General features: G+C 43.9%; 2 protein-coding genes and 1 long non-coding RNA gene across 7 annotated transcripts in view; 1 reads left to right on the top strand and 2 right to left on the bottom strand.

Moving 5' to 3' along the window:
- The window catches only part of LOC310697595, a 99532-nt gene that overhangs the window by 37519 nt on the left and 39182 nt on the right, over positions 1 to 22831 (top strand). For 3 of the 5 annotated variants that reach the window (XR_014521071.1, XR_014521072.1, XR_014521073.1), the window contains one exon: positions 14890 to 15012. This is a non-coding gene — a long non-coding RNA (uncharacterized lncRNA). Of the gene's footprint in view, positions 1 to 6867; positions 7890 to 14889; positions 15013 to 22252; positions 22519 to 22831 lie in introns of those variants that run through there. The other 2 variants (XR_014521074.1, XR_014521075.1) reach the window with 2 other exon arrangements.
- Positions 989 to 6844, bottom strand: LOC310697567 (vomeronasal type-2 receptor 26-like). The gene is made up of 6 exons (XM_083484296.1): positions 6611 to 6844; positions 5458 to 5749; positions 4352 to 5161; positions 3421 to 3648; positions 2280 to 2406; positions 989 to 1896 (listed from the first exon to the last, which is right to left on the bottom strand). Exons 1-6 carry the CDS (start codon positions 6835 to 6837, stop codon positions 998 to 1000), a joined length of 2583 nt encoding a protein of 860 aa, XP_083340422.1. The 5' UTR covers positions 6838 to 6844; the 3' UTR covers positions 989 to 997.
- On the bottom strand, positions 9771 to 14768 carry LOC310697169 (vomeronasal type-2 receptor 26-like; the record flags this gene model as incomplete). Its single annotated transcript, XM_083483485.1, has 5 exons — positions 9771 to 10728; positions 11001 to 11127; positions 12437 to 12664; positions 13370 to 14173; positions 14466 to 14768. Coding segments are annotated over 5 exons (2361 nt in total), but the record flags the coding sequence as incomplete, so codon positions are not given.

Raw genomic sequence — 22831 nt, forward strand, 5'->3', positions numbered from 1 at the left:
AGGTGAAAGTCTAAGTAGGATGCAATCATAGCTAATGAATCTAAATGCTTTACCAGTGGCTGTTCTGTCAATTATTTTCACTTCCCATCTGATCTTGGTTTTGCTCTATAAATGGGGACCTGAATGGGAGGAACCTGAGTAGGAGGAGGAGGATCTGAATGGGAGGAACCAGAGTTGGAGGAGGAGGCCTCTCGCTCTTCCTTCCTGACTGAGCATAAGATGCCTCCTCTTAAAGGGTTTGGCAGGCAGGGAATACAACTATCTGGCATCGTCTCATTGATTCCCTCCAATGCTAAACTTGTTGCTGGCTCACTCGTAATCTGGTGATCCACTCAACATCAGGGCACAATGTGTCATATTCTGGACATCGCAATAAAATTCATTGTACTCCAGTCAAGGCTTGGCTAAGGTCAGTTGCTACTCTTTGGAACAGGGAGCAGAGCTTACACAATACAGAAATTAAACCAGCAGACTACGGAAGAGAACTTAAATGAATTTCTCAATTTATTAATATACAAAGTCTTTGAGAATGAAATGATGTGAAGTGAACTTCTGAATGATTCAGTATACCGGTAGAAAATGGAGCACAGGTATTTAAATATCTAGAAATGACATAACTAGAAAGTATTGTTGAATATCGGAATTGATATGGTTAATAGCAAAGCAAACAGACCAAAAAACCTAACTCCTATCTCCCTCTAGACTATCTTGTTGTGAGATAAATATAAGTTCCCAAAACAAAAAATTATTAAAAGATAATAGTTTACAAACTATGGGCAGTACACCAGGACTCATTGTAATCCTTGGCAAAGCAAGGTAGCAAAACATTTCCTCCCATCTTACAGTTCATGTGAACAGGACTACAAAAAACCTGGGCTAAGAAGGAACACAATCTCTTTCAGAGGTGGAGAAGGAGCAACATAGATGATCAAGTGTGTTTCTTTTAGGCACTTCTGGACGTCAGGAACATGGAATGTTTTAAGAATCAGATGTCCCTTTAATTTCTGGTTGTCAGGTGCTCCTTTGTATTAAGATCAGACCTTAGCACAATAATGTAGCACTTGGGAAGGAAGATGCAGCCCAGAAGCCCAGCACTGGAGGCCAACATAGAGAAGATCTGCACGGCCACCATGTACCTGCCCTTGGTGCTCAGGTAGGTGGGCACAAAAGACACCCAAACACTGCAGAAGACCAGCATGCTGAAGGTGATCAGCTTGGCTTCGTTGAAGGAGCTGGGCAGCTTCCTGGCTAGGAAAGCCACCGTGAAGCAGGTGGCAGCCAAGAAGCCCAGGTAGCCGAGGGCAACGTAGAACATGGCCACAGACCCTTCGTTGCATTGCAGGATGATCTCTTCCACCTGGGAGCGCATGTCGGGCTCTGGGAATGGGGGAGAAGAGCCCAGCCAGATGGTGCAGATGAGAACTTGCCCCCCAGAACAGGACATGACAATGGAGTTGGCCAGACTCTTGCCCAGCCATTTCCTCATCCTGTTCCCGGGCTTTGTGGCCAGGAAGGCCAGCACCACCGTGATGGTCTTTGCCAAGACAGAAGAAACAGCAACTGAGAAGATGATGCTGAAGGCCGTTTGTCGGAGAAGGCAGGTCTCTTTCCTTGGGCGCCCGAAGAAGAGGAAGGAGGACAAAAAGGAAAGCAGGAGGGAGACGAGCAGGATGTAGGAGAGGTCCCGGTTGTTGGCTTTGACTATGGGAGTTTCCTTGTATTTAATGAAGATTCCCATAACAATGCCTGCCATTATAGATAAGAAGAGGGCAACGGAAACTAACACCATTCCCAAATATTCTTCATAAGCCAGGAAGGTGGTGATCTTGGGGACACATTGATCTCTGTCCTTGTTTGAATGGTGATCTTCTGAGCATTTGGTGCAATGTTCTGCATCTGAGGAAGAGGAAAAAGAGTGGCTGCAGCATCACTTACATCCCTAATGATCTGTGCTCTGCTACATTTTGAAAAACTCTGTGTTGGACCTCAGGAAATAAGAATGTTATAATAGGTAAAGCAACATTGTGATCTAGGATAAACTGAGTAGCAATGAGCACTCCACTTCTGTTAACTGCATTTTTTTGGATCCTGCCTAATCCTGAAGAAACAGCTCTTTAATTTGACATTTTAAATGCAGTTTTCTGTTGCTTCCATGCAATGTTCATAGTAGTGAGATCATTCCCCAATGTCTGCAGAAATCTCACAAAAAGTGGGTGAGACTGAATTTCTGACCTGTGTTTACTCTCTCCAGAAATACCTTCCCCCTTGGCGTCACCCACCTTCCTGGGCGGAGAAGGTCCCTTCCGCACACCGAGCACAAGCATAGCAGCAAATGGGCTTTCCTTCTAGAACCACCTTGGCATATCCCGGTCGACATCTTTCTGTACACCTGGAACGAGGCACGGCCTAACCAGGAAGACAAGAAGGTGCAACAAAGAGGAACAGTTAGGAATATTTGTTTGTATGTAACTCACTCATAGAGTGAATTCAAACGGATCTCTGGACTGCAGCCTTTGACCCCCTCATCAGGGTCCTTTCAACCCCCCACTGACCATTGGGGTGACCAGAATATCTTGTTCTTCATAATTCATTCGGGACAACTGAGGTTTGCGCCACAGAACTCTCTTTCCTCTTCTCCGTTTACCTGCTTCCCTGTTTAATAAATCTTCAAAGAAAATGGCAATGGAGTCTGAAATGTGATTTCCCCAAAGTTCAGGATTCTGATAATCTCTCAACGACTAATTAAGACACATTTATTATGACTTTTCCAAATATTGGTTTTCCTCACTCTGTTCTTGAGGCATGCAAGGTTTCCTCTTATTGCTGATGAATGTCCTAGTTATTTCTAGTTCATATGCCATTCCTTAACATTACCTTATATTACAATAGGGTTTGTTTGTTTTTAACTTCTCATCCTTCACCAACAGCTGTGCGCTTCTCAATTCCTGCACGTACAATAGTTTAACGTTTGCAACATCTACAAGTGAGCTTACTCCACAAATTAAAAAATCCACAATAAATTAGTAATTATCATTTCTAAAATAAATTGCTTTCCATTCTCCTGCATGTATGATAACCCAATAGTTCACTTTTACTAGGTATTTCCCCTTTCCCCTAGGTGTTTTCCCTTTTCTTCTTATCTACATAGTCCTTTCTGTCGAAGATTCTGTCCAGAATTTTTAAATTCTCTGTCTGGCTTGGAAATAGATGATGTCTTTTCTAAGGACCTCTGGACTCTATCCTTTCTGTGAGCACCCCAAATTCCCCTCCTATCTCAGCTGCTGTGGAAAGAAGGAGTGGCGGTTGCAGCTGTTATTGGACGGTCAAGACATCATTGGTCAACCTGATATAGCCATTTTGCAGCAGTTGTTCAAGGAAAGCTGGGATCTCCTAGCCTCCCCTCTCTGTGATTCCCCCTACCTTGTTGAATTTCTTGGGCCACTCAATAGCTTCTGGGTTAATGGTGAACTTTATGCTAGCAGATGTCTCTCTCCTTATATTCCCAATTTTCACAACGACATGAGACTTATTGGGAGACATCACCCAGTTCATAATATCGAAGTCTCCTGGTAGCTCCCAGTTCTCATCCAAGCACAGCCTGCCTCTGGAAGTATTCAGACACCGGATTTCTCTTAAGAAAGGGTGAAACTGGAATGACAGGGGAAAGCACCAGCACTGAGAAAGCTTGAAGCCAAGATGGATATCTCAGTCCTACTCACTTCAGCCTCTTATGATTTGGGGCTGCGTGTATCTCATGTAGACTGGAATTCCTATTCAGTCATTTCTATTACTACAGAGCCTGCAAGTGCCCAAATTTTCCAGGGACATCCCTGGATTAGAGACAGTTTTCCATTTGATCCTGGAATTTCCCACTTTTCCTTAGAATGTCCCTATGTACATTGGAGAAATGTTGGCGGATGTGGAGTTACCCAACCCACAAGCTGTCCAATCCGATATAGGGAATTTTTAAATGTTCAATATTTTAGTATGAATTTCTTTATTTTGGGAGCTGTTCAGAGTGCTGAGGCAACTGAAGAAGATGTATAAACAGTGCTATTCTAGATAAGAAGGTGCTGGAACTCACCATGAACACCTCCCTCTGAGAATGGCAATGGCACCCACCTGAAAGGTGCCAAAACTGAGTTCCAGCGAGTCCCCTCTGAAAGTAGCCCTGGCTATAAACAGTAAGATTATCATTATGGAATGGGATGGTTCTATTTTCATCAGAGAAATGTTGGGCTGTATGCTACTATTACTAGTACTAATAGTAACTATGTTATTTTGCAGGTCTATCCCCAGTCAAGATCAGCATCTGTGTGGACTGCAGGTTGCAAAACGGGGAAGGAAATACCTGCCACGGCTGTAGCCTTGCGTGTCCCCATTGCTCTCCTTCCTCCACCATCAGCCTCCTCTGGGACCTAGATGAAATCGAAGCATGCAAGGACTGAGCCACAGCCTGAACATGGATGTAAGTGCCAAAGCTGTCTTGAGACAGGGTTCCCTCACGCTCCGCTTGGGGCAACGACTCCAGTTTCTCCTCCTCTCTGCATCTTATCCTGCCTTTCACGGACAACAAATGCTTTGAATATGAACACTGAAATGGTTCATCCAAAGGATCCACAAGATTGGACAGCGAATTATAGTTGTCACCTTTGCTGCTCCTTATTCTGGTCTGAATTGCAAAGGACAGAGAACCATGGAGGCACTGGAATATATTTGGAGGTATGTTAAAGTCAGTTCTGATTTCTAGAAAAGCTGTTGTGATCCAGACTTTTGCCCCTATTTCCTTCTCATATTGCCTGTTTATTGCCAGGAGTAGAATGATGCCCAGTGCATTGGTTGCATAGTAAACAAATACACCAACTTGTCTCCATAGGAAAAAAGGTTCCCCAGGCCTGATAAATTGATTTAGATCATTTTCTGGTACTCTTTTTGATAAAGCAATGCAGATCCCTTTGCTGAGCATCAGAGGTTTCACAGCGCTCTCAAATCTTTCTCCATCGTCATTGTCTGGAGTGCAGAGGCCAATCCACGTCCATTCGAAATACAGGAGCAATTCAACAATCCCCTGGTATTGACTTTCCTCTTTGGGAGTCATCCGGTAGACAAAAGGGAACAGGGTTTTACCTTCGAGAACCTGGGCAGTGAAGCCATAACTGATCTAGCAAGGAAAGCAAAAGATCACCAATTTATTTTACTTTCAGCATAACGGGCATTTAATCACATGAAATGACTGAGATCTATCTAAATCTCTGCTAGCTGAGGCTGATGGGAGTTGTAGTCTGAAACATCTGGAGGTGTCAAGTTGGTGAAGGCTCACTTTTGAAAAAGGGATGTTGGATCCATAGCTCAGGATTTTCCCATTTTGAAAAATATCCCCACTTGACCCCTCCAAAGAGAAAATAGAATTTTACGCAGTTGAAATTCTCTGTCCCTCCATGCTCTCCCACTACTTACCTGTGGGATTTTGTAGATGCCTGACAAGGCTGAAATCACTCTTGAGATGATAGTGTTGCTTCTTTCAAGAACAGCCAGCAGGTGATTCTGTTCTCCACAGTGATAATTGGGAATATTGCATCCACTGCCTGCAAGCAGCTCTAGCATGGCGTCCGAAGTCATCCTTGCATCGAAATGGTTCTCATAGAGGCTGTAGCCCAGGGTGATGTTGGGTAAGAGCCTGAGATCCTGGTTGATCTCTTGGATGGTGAACAGGAAAGACAACATGTACCGGTAGATCCTCCTTACGTCCCTGCAATAAATGAATCCTTTAAAAAGAGTGAAACTGGCATCCATACGAATTGGGGTGGGGACATTATATGATCCAAAAAGATTAGTGTGCATTGATTAATCCTATTGCATTAATATCAAACCATTTACAGCCTAGTATACAATAAAAATTTGGAGATCTCTAGTTAGAAATGAGACCAGTTGTGTGTGTGTGTGTGTGTGTGTGTGTGTGTGTGTGTGTGTGAAGAAAAGGAATAATTCCTTTTCACATTTTAGACTCCACTAACAAGGAAGTCTCCTGACTCCTATTATTTTATTTATCATTTTAATTAAAGCACATATTTCCTGCTCTCCATCCACCAAACGTTAATCTGTAGGATTTAAAAAATCCATTTTTAAAACTATAGCATTCTTTAACGACAATTTGTTGATGGTCATTTATAATATTATATCATCATAAGGATATAATAGAAGAATGCAAGAATGCCACTGAATCTGGTCAGGGTTCAAAAGTTTGCACTGAATTTCCCCACCTGCAGGATGCCATGAAACTCAGGCAATTTCCAGAGCTCAAAGGTTGAATTGCCTGAGTTTCATGGCATCCTGCAGGTGGGGAAATTCAGTGCATCCATAGGTAGGAGAGTGTTTCACTAAGGGAGACCCAGGGAACAAGGAAATGGGAGAGGTTTGGGTGGAATCTTTTAGTGGACCCCCAGCTCCCATCAGCCCAGCCAGCAAGACCAATGGTCAGGGCAGGGTAGACCTGCAACATGAGGACAGCCTTGGCTCCCCAGCCCTGAGAAAGGGGCTCTTTCCTTGATAAATAGGAACCATTACAAGGACTAGAGGACCATGAAACCCACCCACATATGATTTTACATACCTCGCATTCCTGGCCAAGGGTGTCTGAGAAAAGACGTATGGAGTTTCCTTATAAAAGCGTTTTGGAGATATGATCCCACTGATGAGAAAGTGTCCAGGCCGGTAGTAATTGCGAGCATCCATTTCATCCCTGACCAGATTCAAGGGGCATTTCGCCTTGTGGTTCCCGCAGCCTCCAAAGGGCATCATGAGCAGCAGAAGCAGCAACAGAAGGAGCAGGGATCTCATTCTGGCTCTGCCTCCTCCTCCTCTTACCTGCTAAAGACACAAAGCAGAAGAACCCAAAGACTCTTGCAAGACCAACCTGGGTGGGCTTTCCCAATCTGGGTGGTTTTCAACTATACCTTCTGAGCTAGGAAGCACAAGGCAGGCACACCCCTCTTTCGCCAGCTCTGCATCTTCACTCAGCCTGTCTCCAACACAGGAAATATTCTCTGCACCAACTTTTTCTTTCCCAGACACAGTGCAATTAATATTGTCATGTTGCTTTCCGAGGCTCATGCAATCTCCCGAAATATCTCCTGAGCTTTCAGAAGATGAGATGACTATAATTTTGATTATTCCAAGTGGAATAAGTTTCATCACAAAAACTTTCTGAAGTCTTGAATGGCTCAAGCGGCAGGTGCAGAGCTGGAGAAAAACAGGATGGGCAGAAGTCAAGGGGTGTGTTTGGGAGTTGGAAGTTTGGCCTGAACTTTGCTCCCAAGGACCAAAGAAGGAGCTGGATCCGACCATGGACTCTCCTTCCTGGGAGGCTTTGAAGCAGAGGTGGGATGGCCATCTCTTAGGGATGCTTTAGCGTTGCAGAGGGCTGGACTAGAGGACCTTGGGGTCCCTTTCCAAGTCTCCCATTCTATGATTCATTGGAGGTTTTTAAGAAGAGGTGGGACAGTCAGGGATGGACAACAGCCAGATGAAGGAGTCCCAGCCTTGAATCCCAGGCATCCTAAGCCCTTTTAAAATGTGGGGGGAGGGCAGAGGCTGTGATTGGGTTGTTGTTTCTATTTTGATTATATATATTGTGATTTTATATTTTGATTTTGCTCTCTGAACCGCCCTGAGACCTCCAGGGAGAGAGCGGTATATAGATCCAGTACATAAATAAATAAAGGAATAAATAGGAATAAATAAAAATGAATAAATGAAGAATGCTGAGAAATGCCATCCTCAGTACTGTCAACGGGATACATGGTGGTGGGATCTTGTTTCCTGGAGGCTGCTCGTCGGGAAAAGGGGGAAGCCGTCCTAGGTGCCTCCAAGGGAATGAGGAAAAGGACGAGGTCTCTTTGCGACTTCCTGGGTTATGCGGGTTTATTAGTATAATAATTGGTTATTATCAGTTTATTAGCAGGCCAGGAGGAAGGTTGCGCAGTGCAGCCTGGGAAGGGCGAGGGAAAGGCTGTGAGGAAAAGCCTTCTCTCTTTCTCCCTGAAGTTTATATGGAAGAATCCAAATACGTTTAGAGAAAAATAAAATGATAGGACACAGGATCCTTGTTTGTGAGAAGAAGGGGCAGCAAAGCATGCTGGGAGGAAGGACATGAGGGAAATGAAATGAAACTTAACAAAGCATAATTTATCATTAAAGCTAATAAGTGAAACCTAACAAAAGACACTTTCAGATTTATTTATTCAGTTATATATTGGAAAATGGGTAAATTTCAGTTATAGGAAGCTGGATCCATGTTTGTGAGAAGAAGGGGCAGCAAAGCATGCTGGGAAGAAGGACGTGAGGGAAATGAAACCTAATAAAGGGTAATTTACCAATAAAGCTAATAAGTGAAACCAAGCAAAATACAATTTGGGATTAATTTATTGAGTTATACATTGGAAAATGAGTAAATTTCAACTACAGGACGCAGGGTATTTGTCTGTGAGAAGATGGGGCAGCAAAGCATGCTGGGAAGAAGGACGTGAGGGAAATGAAACCTAATAGAGGTTAATTTATCCATAAAGCTAAGAAGTGAAACCGAACAAAAAATATATATTCAAATATACATTTCCTAAAAGACCGGAAGCATTCCTACTAGGAATAGTCGGGGACGAAATCAAAAAAGAAGAAGAAGAAGAAGAAGAGTTTGGATTTGATATCCCGCCTTTCACTCCCCTTCAGGAGTCTCAAAGCGGCTAACAATCTCCTTTCCCTTCCTCCCCCACAACAAACACTCTGTGAGGTGAGTGAGGCTGAGAGACTTCAGAGAAGTGTGACTGACCCAAGATCACCCAGCAGCTGCATGTGGAGGAGCGGAGACACGAACCCGGTTACCCAGATTACGTGACTACCGCTCTTAACCACTACACCACACTGGCTAAGGATAAGGTACAATTTCAGTATGCCACAACTGCCGCCAGATTATTAATTGCCCAAAACTGGAAGAATCAAAATACCCTATCAATTAGAGAATGGCAAACAAAACTATTTGAATTTGTTAATTTTGCAAAAATGACACAAAAAACCAGAAACCAAAAGAATACAAAGTTTATTAACGATTGGAATAAATTTATGATTTACATCGAAGGGAACTACCGAAACTTTAAAACTATAGCAGGTCTGATATAAATCTTACGATGTGCAAATCATTAACAATCACTAGCTGCAGGAGAAATAAATTATGTATATTAAGAAGCCTGAAAGCGGGAGGAATGGAGGTTGGTAGGGGGTAGAAGAGGGATTTAAGTTCCGAAAGTTATAAAGAAATAAATGTGAAGGCAAATAACTGTAATGGAAACGGATAAGAGCTTTACGTTATATTTGGACATTTGTAACTTTTTTATTTTTTTATTTTTTGTAACGGCTGATTTGTTGTCCTTTTTTGGTTATGTATATGAAACTTAATAAAAAGAAATTAAAAAAAAGAAATGATATGGTTAATAGGTAGTCATGACAAAGCAAACAGACTCAAAAACCTAACTCCTCTCCCTCCAGCCTATCTTGTTGTGAGATAAATATAAGTTCCCAAAACACAATTTTTTAAAAAGATAATAGTTTACAAACTAAGGGCAGTACATCAAGACTCATAGTAGTCCTTGGCAAAGCAAGGTAACAAAACATTTCCTCCCATCTTACAGTTCATGTGAACAGGACTACACAAAACCTGGGCTAAGAAGGAACATAATCTCTTTCAGAGGTGGAGAAGGAGCAACATGGATGATCAGGTGTATTTCTTTTAGGCACTTTTGGACATCAGGAACATGGACTATTTTAAGAATCATATGTCCCCTTAATTTCTGGTTGTCAGGTGCTCCTTTGTGTTCAGATCAGGCCTCAGCACAATAATGTAGCACTTGGGAAGGAAGATGCAGCCCAGAAGCCCAGCACTGGAGGCCAACATAGAGAAGATCTGCACGGCCACCATGTACTTGCCCTTGGTGCTCAGGTAGGTGGGCACAAAAGACACCCAAACACTGCAGAAGACCAGCATGCTGAAGGTGATCAGCTTGGCTTCGTTGAAGGAGCCAGGCAGCTTCCTGGCTAGGAAAGCCACCGTGAAACAGGTGGCAGCCAAGAAGCCCAGGTAGCCGAGGGCAACGTAGAACATGGCCACAGACCCTTCGTTGCATTGCAGGATGATCTCTTCCACCTGGGAGCGCATGTCGGGCTCTGGGAATGGGGGAGAAGAGCCCAGCCAGATGGTGCAGATGAGAACTTGCCCCCCAGAACAGGAGATGACAATGGAGTTGGCCAGACTCTTGCCCAGCCATCTCCTCACCCTCTTCCCGGGCTTTGTGGCCAGGAAGGCCAGCACCACCGTGATGGTCTTTGCCAAGACAGAAGAAACAGCAACTGAGAAGATGATGCTGAAGGCCGTTTGTCGGAGAAGGCAGGTCTCTTTCCTTGGGCGCCCGATGAAGAGGAAGGAGGACAGAAAGGAAAGCAGGAGGGAGACGAGCAGGATGTAGGAGAGGTCCCGGTTGTTGGCTTTGACTATGGGAGTTTCCTTGTATTTTATTAAGATTCCCAACACAGTGCCTGCTGTTATACATAAGAAGAGGGCAACGGAAGCTAAAAACATTCCTAAATATTCTCCATAAGTCAGGAAGGTGATAATCTTGGGGACACAATGATCTCTGTCCTTGTTTGAATGGTGATCTTCTGAGCATTTGGTGCAATGTTCTGCATCTGGGGAAGAGAAAAAGAGTGGCTGCAGCATCACTTACATCCCTAATGATCTGAACTCGATTACATTTTGAAGAAATCCTAGAGATTTCTTCCTTATGATCATTCCTTTCAACTCTCTTCCAGGATGTAATAAAGGCGATTAATCCTAAAGAAATTGAGGAAGGAGCCACATTCCACAATGTCTGCAGAATTCTCACAAAAAGTGTGTGAGACTGAATTTCTGCCCTGTGTTTACTCTCTCCAGAAATACCTTCCCCCTTGGAGTCACCCACCTTCCTGGGCGGAGAAGGTCCCTTCCGCACACCGAGCACAAGCATAGCAGCAAATGGGCTTTCCTTCTAGAACCACCTTGGCGTATCCAGGTCGACATCTTTCTGTACACCTGGAACGAGGTACGGCCTAACCAGAAAGACAAGAAGGTGCAACAAAGAGGAACAGTTAGGAGTATTTGTGGGTATGTAATTCACTCATAGGGACGCTGGTGGCACATCTGATTCTTAAAACAGAAGGTCGATCAGAAGGTCGGCGGTTTGAATCCCCATGACGGGGTGAGCTCCCGTTGCTCAGTCCCTGCTCCGGCCAACCTAGCAGTTCAAAAGCACGTCAAAAGTGCAAGTAGATAAATAGGTACCGCTCCGGCGGGAAGGTAAATGGAGATTCCGGGTGCTGCTCTGGTTCGCCAGAAGCGGCTTAGTCATGCTGCCCTCCTGACCCGGAAGCTGTACGCCGGCTCCCTCGGCCAATAAATCGAGATGAGCACCGCAACCCCAGAGTCGGCCACGACTGGACCTAATGGTCAGGGGTCCCGTTACCTTTACCTTAATTCACACATGGAGTGAATTTAAACGGATCTCTGGACTACAGCCTTTGACCCCCTCATCAAGGTATTTTCAACCCCCACTGACCATTGGGGCGACCAGAATATCTTGTTCTTCATAATTAGTTCAGGACAACTGAGGTTTGCGCCACAGAACTCTGTTTCCTCTTCTCCGTTTACCTGCTTCCCTGCTTAATAAATCTTCAAAGAAAATGGCAATGGAGTCCAAAATGTGATTTCCCCATTGTTCAGGATTCTGATAATCTCTCAACCACTAATAAAGACAAATTTAATATGACTTTTCCAAATATTGGTTTCCCTCACTCTCTTCTTGAGGCAAGCAAGGTTTCCTCTTGTTGCTGATCTATTTCCCTAGTTATTTTTAGTTTAAATGTCATTTCTTAACATTAACCTTACATTACAATAGGGTTTTTTTTTTAACTTTTCCTCCTTCACCAACAGCTGTGCACTTCTCAATTCCTGCACATACAATAGTTTAACATTTGCAACATCTACAAGTGAGCTTACTACACAAATTTAAAAATCCTCTTAAATCAGTAATTATCATTTCTAAAATAAATTACCATCCTTCTGCTTGTATGAAAGCCCAATAGTTCACTTTTACTAGGGGCTTTCCCTTTTCTTCTTATCTACGTTGTCCTTTCTGTCGAAGATTCTGGTGTCTTCTCTGAGTACCTCTGGGCTCTATCCTTTCTTTGAGCACCCCAAATTCCCTTCCTATCTAAACTGCTGTGGAAAGGAGTGTTGGTTGCAGCTGCTATTGAGGGTCAAGACACCATTGGTCAACCTGATATGGTCATTTTTCAGCGGTTGTTTAAGGAAAAACATAATAAGCATCTCCTAGCCTTCTCCCTCTGTGATTTACCCTACCTTATTGAATTTCTTGTTCCACTCAATGGCTTCTGGGTTAATGGTGAACTTTATGCCAGCAGATGTCTCTCTCCTTATATTCCCAATTTTCACAAGGTCGCGAGACTTATTGGGAGACATCACCCAGTTCATAATATTGAAGTCCGCCGGTAGCTCCCAGTTCTCATCCAAGCACAGCCTGCCTCTGGAAGTATTCAGACACCGGATTTCTCTTAAGAAAGGGTGAAGCTGGAATGACAGGGGAAAGCAGCAGCATTAAGAAACCGGGAAGCCAAGATGGATATTTCAGTCCTACTCACTTCAACCTCTTCTGATTTGGGGCCTGCGTGTATCTCATGTAGACTGGAATTCCTATTCAGCCATTTTTATTACTACAGACCCTGCAAGTGCTCCAATTTTCCAGAGATGTCACTGAATTAGAGACAGTTTTTCATTTGATCCTGGAATTTCCCACTTTTCCTTAGAATGTCCCAATTTTCTTTGGAGAAATGTTGGTGGATGTGGAGTTATTCAAGCCACAAGCCGTCTAATCCTATATTGGGAATTTTTAATATGTTTAGTATTTTAGTATGAATTTCTTTATGTTGGGAGCTGCCCAGAGTGCTGAGGCGACTGAAGAAGATGTGTAAACAGTGCTCTTTTTCTAGAAATGAAGGTGCCGGAACTCACCATGAACACCTCCCTCTGAGAATGGCAATGGCACCCACCTGAAAGGTGCCAAAACTGAGTTCCAGCGAGTTCCCCCCTGAAAAAAGCCCCGGGGTGTCAACAGTAAAATTATCATTATGGGACGTCTCTATTTTCATCAGAGAAATGTTGTGCTGTATGCTACTATTACTAGTACTAATAGTAACTATGATATTTTGCAGGTCTATCCACAGTCAAGATCAGCATCTGTGTGGACTGCAGTTTGCAAAACCGGGAAGGAAATACCTGCCACGGCTGTAGCCTTTGGGGTCCCCATTGCTCTCCTTCCTCCACCATCAGCCTCCTCTGGGATCTAGATGAAAGCGAAGCATGCAAGGCCTGAGCCACAGCTTGAACATTGATGTAATTACCATAGCTGTCTAGAGACAGGGCTCTCTCATGCTCCGCTTGGGGCAATGGCTGCAGTTTCTCCTCCTCTCTGCATCTTATCCTGCCTTTCACGGACAACAGATGCTTTGAATATGAACACGGAAATGCTTGATTGAAATAATCCACAAGATTGGTCTGCAATTTGTCACCTTTGCTGCTCCTTATTCCAGTCTGAATTGCAAAGGACAGAGAACCATGGAGGTGCTGGAACGTATTTGGTTTGAGGTGAAAGCCAATTCTGATTTCTAGCAAAGCTGTTGTGACCCAGACTTTCGCCCCTATTTCCTTCTCATATAGCATGTTTATTGCCATGAGTATTAGGATATCCAGTGCAGTAGTTATATAGGAAACAAATACCCCAACTTGTCTCCATAGGAAAAAAGGTTCCCCAGGCCTGATAGATTGATTTATATCATTTTCTGGTATAATTTTTGATAAAGCAATGCAGATCCCTTTGCTGAGCAGCAGAGGTTTCACAGCGCTCAGAAATCTTTCTCCACTGTCATTGTCTGGAGTGAAGAGGCCAATCCATGTCCATCCAAAATGCAGGAGCAATTCAACAATCCCCTGGTGCTGACTTTCCTCTTTGGGAGTCATCCGGTAGACAAAAGGGAACAGGGTTTTACCTTCGAGAACCTGGGCAGTGAAGCCATAACTGATCTAGCAAGGAAAGCAAAAGATCAGCAATTTATTTTACTTTCATCATAATGGGTATTTAATCATATGAAATGACTGACATCTAAATCTCTGCTGGCTGAGGCTGATGGGAGTTGTAGTCTGAAAGATCTGGAGGTGTCAAGTTGGTGAAGGCTCAGTTTTGAAAAGGGGATGTTGGATTCATAGCTCAGCATTTTTCCATTTTTAAAAATATCCCTGCTTGACCTATCCAAAGAGAAAGTAGAATTTTATGCAGTTGAAATTCTCTGTGCTTCCATGCTCTTCCACTACTTACCTGTGGGATTTTGTAGATGCCTGACAAGGCTGAAATCACTCTTGAGATGAAACTGTTGCCTCCTTCAAGAACAGCCAGCAGGTGATTCTGTTCTCCACAGTTATAATTGGGAATATTGCATCCACTGCTTGCAAGCAGCTCTAGCATGGCGTCCGAAGTCATCCTTGCATCGAAATAGTTCTCATAGATGTTGTAGCCCAGGGTGATGTTGGGTAAGAGCCTGAGATCCTGGTTGATCTCTTGGATGGTGAACAGGAAAGACAACACGTGCCGGAGGAACCTAGTTGCCCCCCTGCAATAAATGAATTATTTAAAAAGAGTGAAACTTATATTCATATGAATGGGGGGAGGAAGCATTATATGATCCACAAAGATTAGTATTTATTTATCCTTTTGCATTAATATCAAACCTTTTCCTGTCTAGCATAGAACAAAAATTTGGAGATCTCTGCTCCATGACCGGAGCTTTGATGCAAACAGCACATAGAGCTGTTCAACAGTGGAACAGACTCCCTCCGAAGGTGACCATGTGTCATGGATGCTTCAGGTGAGATTCCTCCGGGTCCCTTCCATCTCTACAGCTCTATGATTCTTTTCTACTATGGTTTTATGAGTAAGAAATGAAGGCGCCCCTCAAAAATTGTGATATACTGGGAATTTGCTGCAAAGGCTGCTTTTTTTGCACTGGTCTTTGGCTTCTTCCAACGGGCTGGACCAAAGGTAGATAAGAGACAATTTTATTGACGGAAGAGAAGCACCAAATACCTCAGTCCCCTTTTAGTTACATATGGGGCCTGGTGGCTTGCAGGTTTGAGTGTGTGGTAAAATGATAATTTTGTCCATATTCTGGATCAGAAACTACACGAATGAGCACCCCCCCTTTACTAGAATCTTTGACTAGACACCCCTCCCCAGCTCCCAGCTCCTCCAACAGCAAGCCCAATGGTCAGGGCAGGGTAGTACTGCAACACCAGCCCTTGGCTCCCCAGCCCTGAGGAAGGGGCTATTTCCTTGATAAATAGGAACCACTAGAAGGACTGGAGGACCATGAAACCATCTGTATATAAGTACATACCCTTCAGTCCTGGTGAAGGGTGTCTGAGAAAAGACGTATGCAGTTTCTGTACGAAAGCGTTTTGGAGATATGATCCCACTGATGAGAAAGTCTCCAGGCCGGTAGTAATTGCGAGCATCCGTTTCATCCCTGACCAGATTCAAGGGGCATTTCGCCTTGTGGTTCCCGCAGTCTCCAAAGGGCATCATGAGCAGCAGAAGCAGCAACAGAAGGAGCAGGGATCTCATTCTGGCTCTGCCTCCTCCTCCTCTTACCTGCCAAGGAGGTGAAGCAGAAGAACCCAAAGACTCTTGCAAGACCAGACTGGGTGGGCTTTGCCAGGCTGGGTGGTTTTCAACTATACCTTCTGAGCTAGGAAGCACAAGGCAGGCACACCCCTCTTTCGCCAGCTCTGCATCTTGACTCAGTCTGTCTCCAACACAGGAAATATTCTCTGCACCAACTTTTTCTTTCGCAGTCACAGCGCAATTAATATTGTCATGCTGCGGTTGCTTTCCGAGCCTCATGCAATCTCCAGAAATATCTCCTGGGCTTTCACCAGATGAGATGACTATAATTTTGATTATTCCAAGTGGAATAAGTTTCATCACAATAACTTTCTGGAGTCTTGACTAGCTCAAGCGGCAGGTGCAGAGCTGGAGAAAAACATGGTGCACAGAAGTCAAGGGGTGTGTTTGGGAGTTGGAAGTTTGGCCTGAACTTTGCTCAAGACCACAAAGAAGGAGCTGGATCCGACCATGGACTCTCCTTCCTTGGACGTTTTGAAGCAGAGGTTGGATGGCTATCTGTTGGGATTCTTTAGCTGAGATTCCAGCATTGCAGAGGGTTGGAGTAGAGGACCTTGGGGTCCCTTTCCAAGTCTCCCATTCTATGATTCATTGGGGGGTTTTAAGAAGAGGTGGGAGAATCAGGGATGGACAACAGCCAGATGAAGAAGTCCCAGCCGTGAATCCCAGGCATCCTAAGCCCTTTTAAAATGTGGTTGGAGGGCAGAGGCTGTGATTGGGTTGTTGTTTCTATTTTGATTATATATATTGTGGTTTTATATTTTGATTTTGCTCTCTGAACCCCCCTGAGGCCTCTAGGCATAGGGCGGTATATAGATTCAACAAGTAAATAAATATGAAGGAATAAATGGAGAATGCTGAGAATCCTCAGTACTGTCAACGGGATACCTGGTGGTGGGATCTTGTTTCCTGGAGGCTGCTAGAGACAGAGACTGGTGGAGCCTGCGATGGGGAGGGTTTTCTCAAGCCCATCTCTGGCCACTTTGGGTGGGTCTGGGCTGCTAGTAATAGGACCAGATCTTTGTTAATGACTTCCTTCCATCGCTATACGGTTCCTAATTCCTCATTTCTTAAAATTTCTGTGTCTGTTCTTATTCTACAAAAGACCATTCTCTTAACTCTGTGGACTTTAATCTATGCTCCACCAAGAGTAATCATGGGAAACATATTTCATCATCAAAATAAAAAAATTCCTTCCAGTAGCACCTTAAAGACCAACTAAGTTAGTTCTTAGTATGAGCTTTCGTGTATCTGAAGAAGTGTGCATGCACACGAAAGCTCATACCAAGAACTAACTTAGTTGGTCTTTAAGGTGCTACTGGAAGGAATTTTTTTATTTTGACTATGGCAGACCAACACGGCTACCTATCTACTACTGGAACCATATTTCATCATGTAATTTTAATAAACATCCCATTCTTTTTCCTGAATGATTTCTTATTGATTCTCTTAGTTTGGCTAATTCCAGATATAAGTTTCATCACACTAACTTTCTGGATTCTTGAATGGCTCAAGCGGCAGGTGCAGAGCGGGAGAAAAACAGGATGGGCAGAAGTCAAGGGGTGTGTTTGGAAGTTGGAAGTTTGGCCTGAACTTTGCTCAAAACCACAAAGAAGGAGCTGGATCCGACCATGGACTCTCCTTCCTTGGAGGCTTTGAAGCAGAGGTGGGATGGCCATCTGTTAGGGATGCTTTAGCTGAGATTCCAGCATTGCAGAGGGTTGGACTAGATGACCTTGGGGTCCCTTTCCAAGTCTCCCATTCTATGATTCATTGGGGGGTTTTAAGAAGAGGTGGGACAGTCAGGGATGGACAACAGCCAGATGAAGGAGTCCCAGCCTTGAATCCCAGGCATCCTAAGCTCTTTTAAAATTTGGGGGGAGGGCAGAGGCTGTTATTGAGTAGTAGTTTTTTATTTTGATTATATATATTGTGGTTTTATATTTTGATTTTGCTCTCTGAACCCCCCTGAGGCCTCCAGGCATAGGGCGGTATATCGATTCAACAAGTAAATAAATATGAAGGAATAAATGGAGAATGCTGAGAATCCTCAGTACTGTGAACGGGATACCTGGTGGTGGGATCTTGTTTCCTGGAGGCTGCTGGAGACAGAGACTGGTGGAGCCGGCGATGGGGAGGGTTTTCTCAAGCCCATCTCTGGCCACCTTGGGTGGGTCTGGTCTGCTTGATTCCTGCCGCTCCCTTCTGGTTCTCTCCCTGAAGGGAAGTAGCGGCTTGGTGGCTTCAAAGCCACTACAAGTGAATTTCCACCCCATCTTTGAAAGGCTTCTCCAGCAGAGGGAAGCTCTCTGGGGTTGGTTGAGGGGAGAAATGTTGCTCTGAACTTGACTCTCCCTTCCCCTTTGACATGTTCTGCGGAAGGAGAACTTCTGTTGCACATGGAGTCAACTTGCTCCTCGTCTTTGAGCAGAAACTTCTCTACTTGTAAACAATTGTGTGTGCAGAAGCCAGGTGTGACGGAAAAGTTGGTTCCATAAGTATTTCTTTTTTTCTTTTTTTTCCTGCCAGGAAATGGTGAAAGAACGGCAGCCTCTGATTGGCTGTGGTTCCAGGAGGGAGAGTTTAAAAAGAGAGGCGTTGGAGGGAGACAGGGAGTTGGGCTGTTGAGGGTGGTGTGGTTGGTTGAGTTGAGCTGGTTGAGGAAGGAGGTTGGGAGTTAGGTAGGGAGATAGGATAGGAGTCAGGTTGATATACAAAGAGTGTTGAGGAGGCTGAGTTGGTTATGGAGAAAACGTCCACTCCACTGTATAGTGAAGGACTGAGTGTAGTGTCTGAGTGTAGTGTCCTGTGGGAGTAATAGGACCAGATCTTGCTGGGAGACTGAGGCTGAGACAGAAGTAGGAGCTGAGGTCTACTTAGGTCTCAAACTAGTCTGGAGGGGAGAGACTCTTCTGAGGAAAGAAGAGACTTCCAAAACCCAGTGAAGGAAGGGTGCGTGTGGTGAACCCTTAAGACTGCTACTGAAAGTCCCTCAGGAGCTGGTTAAAGGGGTGGGTAACTGAAGGAAAAGAGGGACGCGGGTGGTGCTATGGTCTAAACCAAAGAGCCTAGGGCTTGCCTAGGTCGCTGGTTCGAATCCCCGCAACAGGGTGAGCTCCCGTTGCTCGGTCCCTGCTCCTGCCAACCTAGCAGTTTGAAAGAACATCAAAGTGCAAGTAAATAAATAGGTACCGCTCCAGTGGGAAGGTAAACGGCGTTTCCGTGCACTGCTCTGGTTCTCCAGAAGCAGCTTAGTCATGCTGGCCACATGACCCAGACATGCTGGCCACATGACCTGCGGACAAACGCTGGCTCCCTCGGCCAATAAAGCGAGATGAGTGCCGCAACCCCAGAGTCGTCCGCGACTGGACTTAACTGTTAGGGGTCCCTTTACCTTCAACTGAAGGAAAGTACCACCTTAGAAAGGAACCAAACTATAAAGCTCAAACCTGTGAAAATGAAGTGAACTAGCGTATTATTATTGAAGTAACCTAAGTTTCTCCACTTGTATTATACTACCTTGTTTTAAAATAAATCTTTATTGTTATTTTAAAAACATCGGCTTGAGACTCCAGCTCACTGGTTATTCCCCAAACCTAGGTCCCAAACAAAATACTCTGGGATAGTTAGCATTGGTTTCAAGGGTGGTTCAGTGAGGTGGGGGCAATATATGTAAGAAAGAGCAGGTACATTGAGGCGCCAAGCGCGTTGCACCAGGCTAGCATTCTAGCAGTTTTATTATTCTTTATCCATTTATTTATTAGCATTTACTCCTTACTTACTTACTTACTTACTCATTTCATCTGTTTCATATAATCCACGTATCACACGGTTAGGCCAATAACTCCCAAAGCGCTTTACGTAAAGATAAGGCAGGACAATCATAAAAAAGTTTACAAACTTACTTCAGAACATACAAAAAGTTAAAATAATAAAACAAACTCATATTACCTCAACTTCCTAAGAATCTGGATGGCTCCTTAATAAAAATATATTTTTAAAAAAATTAAATTTAATAAAGTCACCATAGATATTTCAAAACACTTTTCTTCTTATACAATTTGTAAAAATAAATACATAATTTCTTCTTGACTCCCCACCTCTCCTTTCTCGATGTTTGTTTTTATTACTCCTTTTTATCAGATGTTTTAAAATATATATGCTTTTATTATGTAAGCCCCCATGTCGTATTTCAATAATCCTCTGCCTTTGACTTCATGTATGGATGATGGTTTGACAGATAATATATCCGTGGTCTCCATTCTTCCTTAAACAATCCATCATTTTGGATGGTAATTTTGGATGGTAATTTTAGCAGGTAATTTCACCATTTCAGCATTTTCCACCAGTTTCATAAGCCATTCCTCCTTGGTGGGGAACTCTTTCCATTTCTGTGCATATAAAGCTCTAGCTGCTGTGGTTGCAGACATACATAAACTAGTCAGCTTTCTTAGGACCTTTATTTATTAATTTTATAATGCACCCTTCATTGGAATTCTACAGGTTGAATTGCTATAAGACTGAGAACTTAGTAAGCTTTCCACCAATTTGAAGTGTTGAAAGTTTAAGTAGGATGCAATCTTGGCTAATTAACCTATTCTAAATGCTTCATCCGTGGCTGTTCTGTCAATTATTTTCACTTGCCCATCTGACCTTGGTTTTGCTCTATAAATGGGGACATGAATGGGAGGAACCAGAGTTGGTGGAGAAGGACCTGAATGGGAAGAACCAGAGTTGGAGGAGGAGGCCTTCCAAAAGTTAAAACAATAAAACAGAATCAAATTACCTCAACTTCCTAAGAATCTGGGTGAATGCTTTCTTTACTACATTAGAAAAATAATTATTATTAAGTCTCCACAGATATTCCAATCACTTCTCTTCGTATACAGCTTAAAACAAAACAACACCCCCCCCAATTTCTTCTTGACTCCCCACCCCCCCTTCTCTATGTTGGTTTTTATTACTTCTTTTTATCAGATGTTTTAAAAAACATGTTTTTATTATCGAAGCCCCAATGTCGTATTTCAGTAATCCGCTGCTTAGATTTCAAATCCTGCCTTTGACTTCATGTATGGATGATAGTTTGACAAATATCAATGGTCTCCATTCTTCCTGAAAAGATTCATCCTCATGTCCTCTTAGTTTAGCAGGTAATTTCACCATTTCAGCATATTCCCCCGGTTTCATAAACGAATCCTCCCTCTTTCCACTTCTCTGCATATAAAGTTCTAGCTGCTGTGGCTGCATACATAAATAACCCAGTCAGCTTTCTTGGGACCTTAATTATTAAAATTATATAGGAGCCTTCATTGGATTGCTACAGGTTGAATTGCTATAAGAATAAGTGTTTAGTAAAGACTCTCCTCCTGGAAGAGAGGGGAGTGGTTGTGGGCGGGAGCCCGAGCTCCGCCTCTAGCGGGGGGCGTTAGCCCCTTGCCTCCCACTCACCTGGCTGGCGCCCACGCCCATCGGCAGGCACCCAACCAGGTGCCTCCGAGGGGGCGTGTACAGCAGCCTAAATGCTGTGGCGCCAGCCCCTCCTCGGCCTCACTCTTCGCCGTCCCGTCGCGATTCACCCACCCTCCACTCCCTTTGAGCTCAGGGTCTTCGTTTTCCTTGGCCTTGCTATGGACCTTAGGTTGGTCGCCATGGTTGTCCGGGGGGCTGGTAGGAATTTTTCCATTTGGCATTAGGCTTTTTGGTTTTTTCGCCTACCTCGTAGCAATCATCACAACTTTCATGGTATTGGTGGGTAGGTTAGGCATTGGAATAATGTGTTGTGGTGTCGAAGGGCTAGGTGTGGCCATCGCCTATGCCTTCAATTTTTGGGTATTCCGTTAAAGGAATCTGGCGGTCGTGTATTCGGTCCGATGCCTGCTTGGCAGGAGGCCATGGCACGACCCTCGGTGACATCAGGGGAGAGCCTATAGTTGGATTAGCATCAATAGGCTCCACCTACTGGTGAATAAGCCCCCCTTGTTTCAGACTCACCCCTCTCTGAGGGGGTGGAGTCAGCTGGCGTAGTACAATGCCTAAGCCAATACCTTTTCACTTGCTGTAATCAATAAAGTTGTGGCCTTTTCTTGCCCATTAACCTTATATCACGTGTCCTTGTGCATTCATTCCACTTTGGGGGGGATTGGGTCCTCGAACCACAAGCTTTCCACTAGCCTGGAGAGATGAAAGTCTAAGTAGGATGCAATCTTAGCTAATGAATCTAAATGCTTTACCAGTGGCTGTTCTGTCAATTATTTTCACTTCCCATCTGATCTTGGTTTTGCTCTATAAATGGGGGCGTGAATGGGAGGAACCTGAGTAGGAGGAGGAGGACCTGAATGGGAGGAACCAGAGTTGGAGGAGGAGGACCTGAATGGGAGGAACCAGAGTTGGAGGAGGAGGATCTGAATGGGAGGAACCAGAGTTGGAGGAGGAGGACCTGAATGGGAGGAACCAGAGTTGGAGGAGGAGGCCTCTCGCTCTTCCTTCCTGACTGAGCATAAGATGCCTCCTCTGAAAAGGTTTGGCAGGCAGGGAATACAACTATCTGACATCGTCTCATTGCTTCCCTCCAATGCTAATCTTGTTGCTGGCTCACTCGTAATCTGGTGATCCACTCAACATCAGGGCACAATGTGTCATATCCTGGACAACGCAATAAAATCCATTGTACTCCAGTCAAGGCTTGGCTAAGGTCAGTTACTACTCTTTGGAACAGGGAGCAGAGCTTACACAATATAGAAATTAAACCAACAAACAAAAGAAGAGAACTTAAATGAATTTCTCAATTCATTAATATACAAAGTTTAGGAGAACGAAATGATGTGAACTTCTGAATGATTCAGTATACCGGTAGAAAATGGAGCACAGGTATTTAAATATCTAGAAATGACATAACTATAAAGTATTGTTGAATATCAGAATTGATATGGTTAATAGCAAAGCAAACAGACCAAAAAACCTAATTCCTATCTCCCTCTAGACTATCTTGTTGTGAGATAAATATA

Source organism: Podarcis liolepis, assembly GCF_965112155.1.
Source record: "Podarcis liolepis genome assembly, chromosome: 18".
Classification (NCBI taxonomy): Eukaryota; Metazoa; Chordata; class Lepidosauria; order Squamata; family Lacertidae; genus Podarcis; species Podarcis liolepis.

Coding starts and splice junctions, on each gene's coding strand:
- LOC310697567 (XM_083484296.1), bottom strand. CDS start 6,837: ATGAGATCCCTGCTCCTTCTGTTGCTGCTTCTGCTGCTCATGATGCCC. Junction 5,750..6,610: donor CCCTTGGCCAGGAATGCGAG/GTATGTAAAATC, acceptor CATTTATTGCAG/GGACGTAAGGAGGATCTACC. Junction 1,897..2,279: donor GACCTTCTCCGCCCAGGAAG/GTGGGTGACGCC, acceptor CCTCTTCCTCAG/ATGCAGAACATTGCACCAAA.